At 39.1% G+C, this 11,727-nt stretch overlaps 1 protein-coding gene across 1 annotated transcript; it reads left to right on the forward strand.

Moving 5' to 3' along the window:
- The first annotated feature begins 295 nt into the window (after positions 1 to 295).
- On the forward strand, positions 296 to 10,496 carry chmp2ba (charged multivesicular body protein 2Ba). The gene is made up of 6 exons (XM_046404587.1): positions 296 to 523; positions 3,168 to 3,259; positions 5,819 to 6,013; positions 6,993 to 7,095; positions 7,358 to 7,464; positions 8,656 to 10,496. Exons 1-6 carry the CDS (start codon positions 490 to 492, stop codon positions 8,767 to 8,769), a joined length of 645 nt encoding a protein of 214 aa, XP_046260543.1. The 5' UTR covers positions 296 to 489; the 3' UTR covers positions 8,770 to 10,496.
- Positions 10,497 to 11,727: the final 1,231 nt, after the last annotated feature.

Raw genomic sequence — 11,727 nt, forward strand, 5'->3', positions numbered from 1 at the left:
CATTGTTGTTAAGAATTTTAATATCTCAGTTTAAACACACTGAAGTAGTGTTTACAAGTTATGAGTTTATAATCTAGCCCTGCTTGACCTATTTATCTGGGTCCAAACGTACACGTTGGCATTCAGATGACATTCTTCGGCAGTACAGACATTCATGGGCTTACTTTTAGGTGAAAAATAGACGGTGACTCGACCATTAAATGAAATTGATCGACTGGTCAGACACACTTTTCTGCTCAATGTGACGGATTTTACGAGGTACATGGAAGGCAGCATAAGAATCCCTCGGTGACGTCATGCGGAGCGGTTGAGTCAGTCAGTCAGCTGAGGGAGGAACTCCGATAACAGAAAGTCAACCAGGAAACAGAAGCTGCTAAACAGACCCACTGCTCCGGTGTGACGGCCAAACGGCGGTAATAACAGTAGAAATCACACCGTATATCGGTACAGGATTTGTATTTGGTATTTAAGGTGATACAAAGCAGCGGCATGGCTTCGCTTTTCAAGAAGAAGACTGTAGATGGTAAGTTCGCTCTGTGTGAAAAGCTAGCTAACTTGTTTTTAGCCCGGGCGTACAAACTGATGTGTTGTTCCCGTCTTGAATTAGCTTTCCCCACTCAGCGCTAACTTGTTTAACCTGTTCTGGGGCTAGTTGAGTCATTAGTCGCATTGCTAACTGAAGTCTGTCACCAACGCTGAAGCGCATGTATTCGGTGAACATGTAATTTTTGTAACAAACAACGTTAGGCAAATAACTAACTCTGAATACAATATGTGGTTTTACTCGTTAAGGTTATTTCCCACTTATTGATGACACTAATCATTATCTTTTAAAATTAGGTCCATACAGGAAGAGGGTGTCTGTATCGCTACAGTAGAGCTAAGGTTAACTAATTATTTTATACTGCCTGAACAGAAACCGGAAACATAAACCTAAATGATCGCAAAATGTTTATGAAAACGTCAAATTCATCACATCGCGTGTATCATATTTGTTTCAACTTTAATAGTCTGACATTTACTAAGATTTTAAAGGCTACTTACATCAGTTCAGTCTCTTTCACAGTAATGTGAACTACATTACTGTCCGTTTGTGTTGGGCACAGAGTCTGTGAAGTAACTGCCTTGTCTGCTGTGACAACATGACAAATATAAAAACATACAATTTTATCCAAAACAGTATGATTTAAAAAAATCTGTAATGAAAAGTAAAGGCTGTTATAACATGACATTATATCATGCTGTCCTTAACATCAAATTTGGTCATTTTCGTCATATTTCACTATTTTTCTCCAGGCAAGGTAATCAGCTTCACAAGGTCAAAATGGAAAACCTGCCTCTGTTTTTATCAAATTTAATGAGTCAGGTATTCAATTTACAATGCCAAATATATTGACTCAGAGGAATGGATTTCCAGAGGGCAGAGATGAAACTTCACCTGGAATTTACTTGTGTGGAGAATTCCATAAGAATATCAGAGTATATTATCTAGACGTTTAAAAATATGCTCTTCTGGCTGAGCCTAATCCCTTCACAGCACCGCCTATCTACTCCTCCCATCACTGTCATTCCAGTTTCACCCATACCGATCATCTGCGTACTGTACTCACTGTGCTGTGTTACCTTCACTCCACGCTAAGCCAGTCAGGTCTTCTCAGCTGTGAAACTTTGCAGTCTCCATCTCGTATCCTTAATTTCTCCCATCTCTCGTTCTTTGGACTCTGTTTTTGGGTTGTTGCCCTTGGTCGGGTCGTTGAAGTGGTTTCAGGGTTATTTGATGAATGGAAGGTGGGGGGGTTGGTTAGATCACACGTATTTGTAGTATGGTATCCCTCCCACTTTGAGACGTTGGCGGCACGTCACCTTTTACGTATACGCGCGTCGTTCCCACAAGTGGTCCAATACACTGATGTGTCTTCACCGAGTTCATGATTGCTGAACTTTTCAGAAAGAATAAGCTTTCTTTTTTTGGCAGGGGTTTGCTTTTTTTCCCTCAATAAGTGAGAATTCCTTATATCATAAAGCAAGTTATGAATATAGAGCTGAATCAGTGGTTAATAAATATTAGAATTCTGTCAGCCCTTCATTAGCTTTTTACCAATATAACCTCATCTGTCTGCTCTGTTCACGGTCCAGGGTTCATCCTCTGTTTAAGCGTTGTTTTTGGCAGTATTTCAGCAGATTTTAATAAAATATTTTGGGCTGTATGAATACAGTTGACTTGACCTAATGAAATTATTTATCCTGAAACTTTTTTGTTATCTGTGAAGATTCATTATAAATTTAAAATATCTAAAAAAGTGCCTCACAGTTTAGATTAAATCTGATTTTAGTTATGAAGTCTCTGTCTCTGTCTCTTTCTCTGTCTCTCTGTATTGCGTTGTGTGTGTATTCATCATGGATGAGTGTGTGACTTCAGGGTCACATATGTGTTTGTGTGGTTAAGCGCTCAGTATTGGTGTGAGCTGTCCAAGCACTTCCACAGTTGGCAGTGTCGGTATGCATTCTCGATGTGCTGCTTATTACTCTGCGGTATTTTGTGTGCATGTGTGGGCGCACACTCGCACATGCTCACCATTAAGCCACTGAATTAGATTTCTTCCATAGCCAGCTGACCGAGACCTTGCCCTTTTCTAACTGCATTGCAAAAGAGATACCATGACATCTGAATTTAAAACACAATACTTGCAGATTTTTCAGTCTGTTTTTTTTTTAACTGCACTAAGAATAAAGAAGAAAAAAAAGGTAGAGGATATCCCATAATTTGACCACACTGACAATAAAAGATAGAAGTCGACACTTCTGATCTTTATATGTACTTTCTCCTCAGCTGTTGGCTTCTGATTATGTTGACTATGCAAGTCAAGGGTGATGTCAGATTTCAAGCTGGGAGAGATCTTATCATCACTACACATTTATTTTGAAAAGGTCACCATCAGGGGGAGACTTCTGACCAAACTAAAGAGATTTACCTTGACTTTCCTGATGAGTAAAATTCAACTGACGTGAACACCTACATATTTGTTAAGATTTAAAAATTCATGCACGTAATCATGTAAATTCAGAGAGAGAGTGTATTTGGATTTTGACATTTGTCACAAATTTTCATGTGTTCATAGCTTTTGGAGGTGTAAACTGATCTTTCTTGTTTCTGTCCCTTTTCAAAGACATCATCAGGGAACAGTCTAAGGAGCTGCGTGGCACTCAGAGACAAATCACCAGGGACAGAGCAGCACTGGAGAAACAAGAGAAACAAATGGTGAGACCACACACAAACACACACACACACACACACATACATACAAAGTTTGTGGGGGGCAAAAGTATCCCCACTCAAGTAATTTCACATATATTTCTACATATTGCATCAATGCTTTTAAACCCCGTTGCTTGCCCAGTACACACATATAGACAGAGATGCATATTTCATCCATTTCCCCCTCTATCTGGGATTGAGCCTGATTAGCTAGGTTTAAATGAACAGACTAGAATCGTCTGATCTGGTGGCTTCAGGCAAGTTCGACTACTCTTTCTCCCTCTCTTCCTCTCTCTCTCACACACACATGTACACACACACACACACACACACTAACAGAGGTACACGGTTAGGCTATATTCTCAGACACTCATAACATTTCCACTCTGTGAAAGATGAAAGAAGACAATTGTGTCCTCTCCTCTCTGTTGTATTAAGTAAATATCATACAGGACATAATTACCTCCCCGGGGAACCAGATTTTTATTCCTCATTAATGTTTTCTGCTAATTAGTCCAGTTTTTTTCTTAAGCTTTGCTGCATGTGCTGAATAAATGATACTTTCACTAAGAAATGGAAATTAGCTATTTTTGCAGTTTAGCATACCGTAATCATGAATGTCTGCCCCCCTCAACCCCCATGCTTACTAGTCCATGAGTCCTTGATAATCCTTTCAAAAATTAATGTGTATTATTAGATGTGAATGTAGGACCTTAAACAGGGTTAAAGTACCTTACAGTCAGTTTCTTTCTTCTGTTTTATTAAAGCATAGTTAGACTTGATTTTGCTTTAGTATCTGCTTCTTTCTGCTTTTTTTTGTTGTCAAACTGTTTATAGGTCAGACTGAGCAGATAACATTTTGCTTGCTGAAACAAAAATCTGAAAAAAAAAAGGTAATTTTTTTTCCCTTTAGTGTCTTTGGATCGATTCTGCCGTTGTGAAACATTCATCTGTTGTTTAGAAAAATCTTTGGCCCTTGTTTATGCATGTTGAATCCCAGTTCCAACAAGGCAGAGCTTTACTGCATCACATCCGTCGTGTTAAAGAGAGCACTATCTATCCATCACACCCCTCGGCTGCCTTCCTCTTTGTCTGACAGGGCAGTAAATAAGGCATTATAAACTTCACATCAGCAGTGCGTTTGTCTTTGTGTCTTTTCCTTTTTAAAGCATTCATAGTTTTTCAGATGACAGTGCAGCTGACATTTTTGTAACTGTTTTTTACTTACATAGCACATTGTTGTTTTTTTCTCCGTGGCATTAATTAGATTTTTTTTTCTGCTCACAAACAACCAAATACGGTCTGAACCTAAAGCATCTATCCCGTGTGTGTCACAGAGAGACACTGAGCTGAGTGGGGAATGTCTTTTGCTTCATCAAACATTAATAAATTATTGTTGTTTCCTGAAGATGCTTTTAGCTCACACACAAGAAGTAAGTAGCACATGCTGGGGCTGTTAATGCGTAGCAGTGCTGAGAGGCCTGGCTAGCTTACTGTAACCTGCAGCTCCACTCTCGTCTCTCGGGATGCTCACACACACACACACACACACACACACACACACACACACACACACACACTTGTGCCCACACACACAGGATCCCTGTGGGCATCAGTGTAGTTTCTGATGTTTACCAAAGCTAAAAGCACGTATTTGCTTGCCAGTGTGATCCAGATGACTTTATTTACAAAGCCACGTCTATATTTGCAAACACACTGGTCCTTTGGGAGCTTTGCGGATACATTTCTGTTTGTTTATCAATACATGCGGTGCGTTTGCTTGCACAAGTGCTTGGCCGTGTTTGTGTATTTGTAAGTAGGTGTCATATTGTTACCATGATTGTCTTGGTCTTATTACAATTAGAGGAAATCACTGCAAGACTTGGCAGCTCATAAGATCTGTAACAGCACAGTTATTTACATGAAGATGAGTACACAGTATACTTCTTCATAATCATGAAATGTCACTTAAGATGGCAATAATAACAAGGTATGGATGTCAGTCTCCAGTTGACGAGCTGCTGATTATTCCATCCTGATTCTCCAAGATTTTGGCATGGTCCCGCATGTCATTTTGCTGAAAAGGATAAAAAAAATTGGTGGTGCACATTGATACTATAAAGCTCAGAAAATCTTACTTTGAAAAGAAATGTATTTGCTATGCACGGTAGTTGCTCCACTACAGCTAATCTGTAATGCCTCCCTAAACCGTCTATTTTTCCTAAATTATATGCTTACACAAAGGAACATTATCTCTAAATATAATGCTTATTTTCGTTGTTGTTGACAGATGACTGAATTACCCATAAAGCCAGGAGGAGTCAGTGGATTTGTTCCGTAGTATAGTTAAGTTAGAATTTGGATCTATGAGTGGCTACTCCATCTGCTTCCAGTATCTTTCCGTAACATGAAACAGGACTCCATTTTTACAGTTTACATTCATATTTTGTGCATGCTGACACTGTACATACTTTATCACACACACTATTAGTATTAAGAATCCTAAAATTTTTGTTAACACCAACTCCTTTGTTATCCAAAATTCTCCTCTTCACCCACCAGGAGGCAGAAATTAAGAAAATGGCTAAGAGTGGTAACAGGGAGGCATGCAAGATTCTCGCCAAGCAGTTGGTCCAGCTGAGGAAGCAGAAGAACCGCACGTACGCCGTCAGTTCCAAAGTCACCTCCATGTCTACGCAGACAAAGGTCATGAACTCCCAAATGAAGATGGCTGGCGCCATGTCCACCACAGCCAAGGTAAGACCCTGGACCCTGTCCTTCGGTTCAGCTGAAAAAGGCCTTTTAGAGATATGATATCCACTATGTTCAACTCACTGGGAGAAGTTAGGTGTTTCTGTTTTGCATATGAGCTAGTTTCAGTGTTCTCTCTTATCAATATTTTAGCATTGTAATTAAAGTATTAATGCGAGATCTGTTCATGTGGCAGCGTTAATGAAGTGTGCAAGGTAGTAATTGGCCAGGAGCGATGTACTGTACAGAGTCCGACTTAGCAAACACAGACAGGTCAAATATAATTAGGCTTCGGATTAATGGAGTATGATGAGTTGGGTATGTGACTGTTTCAGAAAGAGAATGTGTTAATTGTTTTTTAAAGTTTGTTTATACACAGATGCACACACATACAGATTTTTTTCACTTCCACTCAGTTTTTTCAATAAATGCTGCACGCAGCACTTTCTGCCTAAGCTGCCATAGCAGTTTGTCAACAACAGTGCAGTGGGATCCGTCTTATCTGTTGTGTCAGGCTCAGCTGTGAAAGTAAGCCATGTTTGTGTTCAAGAAGGAAGGAAAAAGATGCATAATTTGTGAGTCTGTGTGTATTTTTATTATCGTATGTGCTAATGAATGCAAATCTTCCAAAGCTGTCTTTTTCCCATAACAGATATTTTCTTTGGACACACACTGATTTGAACTGTATATCTGGACTTTACTCACTGGGAAACTGCCTTGTCTATAATATCTTTTTATGAGAATGCATATTAGGACCAATCAAAATTTAAAATGTTATCTTAAGTTAGTTTGATGCTAATATTTTTCCACCCTGCTATGACGAAATGCGAGGAAATGGAAGAACTAACACAGGAAATTTAATATGCTTTGTCCATTTACTGCAGTTTTGTGTCTTTGGTCAGGTTCAGTGCTTACATTATGCTGCTTCTCAGTAGTTAGAACACAAAGATTTTATTCTCTAACTGTCTCTTAATAATGTCTGCAGACAATGCAAGCAGTGAATAAGAAGATGGATCCACAGAAAACCCTGAAGACCATGCAAGACTTCCAGAAGGAGAACATGAAGATGGGCATGACTGAGGACATGAGTAAGAACACATAATAGAGACACATACACACACACACACACACACACACACACACACACACACACACACACACACAGACAAAAAGCTCTGGTATTTACAGGCTTAGCAAAACCAGATTGTCAGGAGTGAATGATGTAAAGAGTGATGCCTGTTGCAGTCTGTGAGACGGTATCAAAATACAGTGACATGTACTTTATATAGAGGTCTTTTAGTTGACCTGTAGGTCCTTACCCACCCCCTCTCCCTGTCTCACTCTGTCCAGTCAACGACACTTTGGATGACATCTTTGATGAGTCTGGCGATGAAGAGGAATCTCAGGACATTGTCAACCAGGTTCTGGATGAGATCGGCATTGAGATCTCAGGAAAGGTAAGAAATTCATGTTAAAACTTACCGCACCTTTTCATATATTTGACTAATCTTAATGGAGTGCACGTCCCTTACACCATGAACTGAACAATAAATGTTCCACATGGCTTTTACTCGTTTTTACTCCTTTAAATATATTCCAGCTGCCACACGGTGGGGCTAGCCCTCAGCTCTTCTGACTCTTATGTACTGTATTCTGTGTAACTGCCTCGCTGCCCATCTGCTGTGTGTCTAGCTCCCCCTGGGGGGATCCATGAGTTATTACTCCTCATAACACAACGTATAGACCCACAATTTGTCCTTTAAACAAACCCGCAGCTGGAGAGAACAAACTGCAAAATAGTTTTTCACTTTAGGGAGGGAGTAATTATTTCCTGCTCAATCACAATAAAAGACTGAGCAGATGATTCTCTGGATGCTCTCACGTCATACATTTTCTTGAAAAAGCAAAACTATAAAAGCTTTCTCAATCAGCCCTTAAGCTGAAGGGATGTTAGAAGACTCATAAACAATGGCAGTTTGGTAAGTAAATAAGCAGCCATATGGGTTATTGTCATATTCAGTGAAATTATCATTCAGTGTGCAATGGAGAAAAAAACAAATGCAGGAAAAGAATGTCAGTTTTTCATCAAAACCAAAGGTCATTGAATAATAGTTTAAACAGAGAGCCAAGCCATATAATTTAATTCTGCCTTTTGGTGGTGAGTGCCAGATTGTTGTATAATACCAGTTAAACAGCCTTAAGAATGTTGCAGGACAGAAAATTATCCAATTAACCAACAAACGTGATGAGCCAGACTTTTGAAGGTGAGATTTAAGAATTAAAGATTAAAGAATGCTGAAAAGTGATTCCTTACAACTTCACAGCTTTCTTAAAACTTGCAAATGACAGACTAATGATTCCCTAAAACAATAATACTTGTGGAACAGAGACACCCTGGCATTAAAACTGTCAGTTAAAGGGACATTACAAAATATTTATGCAGTATGAACTGTTGTGGAGTAAACAGTTTTCCTGTATCATAATTCTTTATCGTAAGTGTGATCAAGTTTGAACCAACCTTTTACATTTGGCTTTGCAGTGGAAGTGGGCATCTCTGCATGGCAGTCAATCCTATTGTGATTGTGCTTGTGTTTGTTTAAATTGAGTGTGTCTGCTAATGGGATTTTTGTGTCCTTGTGTGTTTCCAGATGGTGAGAGCTCCAGCTGCAGGAAAGAGTCTCCCCAGTGCTGCATCCTCCAAACAAGCCACCATCTCTGATGAGGATATCGAGAGGCAGCTCCGAGCTCTGGGAGTGGACTAAATGTCTCCTTTGTATTAATGTTCATTAATACTGATTGACACAGACTGTTCTAGATCCACTGGTTTTGTTCAGATGCTACGGATGTATCAATGAGTACACACACACACACACACACACACACACACACACACACACACACACACACACACACACACTCTCACACTAAGACATCTGAAGGATTGCAGACATATAAATTATATTAACACATACATATTCATATGCTCCTCAGCAGGTTATTAGGGCAGAACATCTGATCTATTTACAAAAATATTTATTATGACCCTGGAGCAGCCTCAGCCTGAAGGTTTACCAATAATAGAGTTCTGCACCACCTACGCTGTTGTTTATCACCCATCTCTGTCTTAATGGGTAAGGGCTACAGTGGATGTGAACTGAATTTTTCCATCTGATGTTTTGGTCGGGTTCGAGTTATATAATCATATAATCTGTCAGCTTGTACTTGACTGAAAAGTAACACTCCAGCAGGTGTTAATGAGTAAAACATGGTAATTAAAAAGAGCTTAGAGGTTGTCAGAAACCAGATGGAACGTGAATTTTCCCTACTTACACTATTTACCTGCTGTTATTTGGTCCACTGGATAATCCAGTACCCATCTGATTCACTTCCTCTGAGGCGAATGATCCATATCTTATATGTAATAATATCCCAGGAGTGTCAGAGATGGGCTGCAGTCCTTTGCCATGCGAGTGAAAGGGAGAAAATCAGCAATGTCACCACACAAGTGTAGCAACTGGGCAACTAGCTAATAAATTATAGATACTGGACTAAAGATACTACCATACATACTGGAGATGATATAACTCAGACAAACATATGCATGTGAAACATATAACTGATACTGATGCCTTCGGGCGAGGACGAGCCCTTCACTTTCCTTCGAAATAATGCATGAGATAGCATTTAATTAGCACCACTGAAGAGTGATGCCGCACGGATTGTGTAAGAAAACTGAATCAAACATAAATTAGGACTAATGAAAGTCTGGCATATCAAAGAGTTTTGAATCGATTGTTGCTACTGAGTAATCAAAATACTTGCTTTTAAATTGTTTGGGGTTGAGGTTTGCTATCTGATAGCATGTGGCACATTGGACATGGGATTTACACAGTGATTGCAGGTTGGCACTGGTCCTGCAGTCCCTCTTCTCTTTCAGCTGCTGTGCAGTTACTGTCATTTGTTGTTGTAAGATGCCTCACTCACAAACACACACACGCACACACTACAGCAGCAAAATGATGGAAGCGATGTTTGCTAAAATGACACTGTGATCCAAGAAATGTCTTCTTCCTCAGAAGCTGATTCTTCTATACAGTGATTTATTCATGTCAGCCAGCTCTATGGGAGTGACTGAGACATAACCTTAAGTCTTTGTCTTTCTCTCCTGTTGGCCTCTTTTTTCCCATATTGATTCCCAATGCCAAAACAAATTGAAAATGTTTTCATTCTACCATATGTCAGACATGTTCAATAAACACTCTGTTCATATTTTTTTTCTCTTTATAAATAATTCTTTCCTGTAACTTTTAACATTTGTGAGCAGAGACAATGTGCGGCAAGTTTTGACATTGTTTGAGTGCAGTTTCGTGGTTAGGAAACTTCCACCCTCTTTTAAAGGTGTATACTCCTCTTTTTTCTTTAGACTTTGTAAAGTGACTCTGCAAAGGGTTTATGGCTTTTATAAGGAATAAAGTTTCTTCAGGTACAATTTGGTGAGCTTCTAATGTATATTTTTTTCCCTTTTAAAGACCATACCAGCCTAGACTTGGATGGATGGCACTCTTGGCCAGGGGTGCCAAACCAGAAAGTTAATGGTAGGCCAAAGGCAGACACCCATGGTGTTTTATTGTATTGTATTATATTGTTAATATGCAATGTGGTATTAGAATCCGAAATGATTGACTTCATGCGGTGTCACTTTAGCCGCTGTGCTCAGATTGTGCAGAACAGTTTATAATTGGGAATACTACATATTTAAAGGGAAATAAAAGAAAAAAACTTGCAAAAACTTGTCCTTGCACTTGCTCAAGTTCCAGTCACAATGAGCATCAAGTCACGTAAATCAGTTTGCAATGAAACTTCATTATGAGGATAGATTGTTAAACAATACAGAAAGACACAGAAGTAAACAGGTTTGCGATGCTTGTCGGGCAGAACAAACACTGTGAAGGTGGCACAAATGTGATTGTATTTCACTATTTTCTGAACTTTTATAGACCAAAAAAAACAAAAAACAGTGGATTAAATATGAAAATGATCATGCAATTAATCCATAATCAAGATTAGTTGCAGTCTGACCTCAACCAACTACGACAATATAATCCTGCTTTTACTGTAATGCAGGGCTAAAAATAATCTAATGATATAACTAAAGGGGTTTTGTTGTCCTGATTATACTTACATTATTTTACTTAAGTAAAACACTAACTAACAGTTTCAATGCAGGACTTTTGCTTGTGGTATTAGTACTTAAGTAAAGGGTATAAATACTTCCTGGAGCGCTGGTCCTAACGAGTCTGACACCAACATTAAGAAACTTCTTGGTAGTTTTATCCTGTTCTGCATATTGTGCCTATAACTTCTCACTGTCGGCCTCAGAAATGTGCCAGCAAATCGATGACCCCGTTGCATGTATTTCCCCTGACGGCACTCCAGTTAGACAGCCGCACATGAATCACAGTGGGAATCGCTTGTTTCTGAATTAAGTTGTCTTCTAGCTTTAGTTATGAGTCTCCAGTGACACAGCCATGAATTGTACAGTGTGCACGTGGCTAATCCCTCTCCTAATGTATGTATTCATAGGGTAATATAACAAGATTACTAAAAAAAAAAAAAAGAGATGGCACAGTTATTTCTTCATGAAACACACTTCTCCTTTATTGTCAGAAAAGAATTGAATAACTGATTTATCCTTCAGTGCCCGGGAACTGAAAGACATT

The sequence above is a fragment of the Scatophagus argus genome, chromosome 11 (genome assembly GCF_020382885.2).
Source record: "Scatophagus argus isolate fScaArg1 chromosome 11, fScaArg1.pri, whole genome shotgun sequence".
NCBI classification, from domain to species: domain Eukaryota; kingdom Metazoa; phylum Chordata; class Actinopteri; family Scatophagidae; genus Scatophagus; species Scatophagus argus.

Coding starts and splice junctions, on each gene's coding strand:
- chmp2ba (XM_046404587.1), top strand. CDS start 490: ATGGCTTCGCTTTTCAAGAAGAAGACTGTAGATG. Junction 6,014..6,992: donor CCATGTCCACCACAGCCAAG/GTAAGACCCTGG, acceptor TAATGTCTGCAG/ACAATGCAAGCAGTGAATAA. Junction 7,465..8,655: donor GCATTGAGATCTCAGGAAAG/GTAAGAAATTCA, acceptor GTGTGTTTCCAG/ATGGTGAGAGCTCCAGCTGC.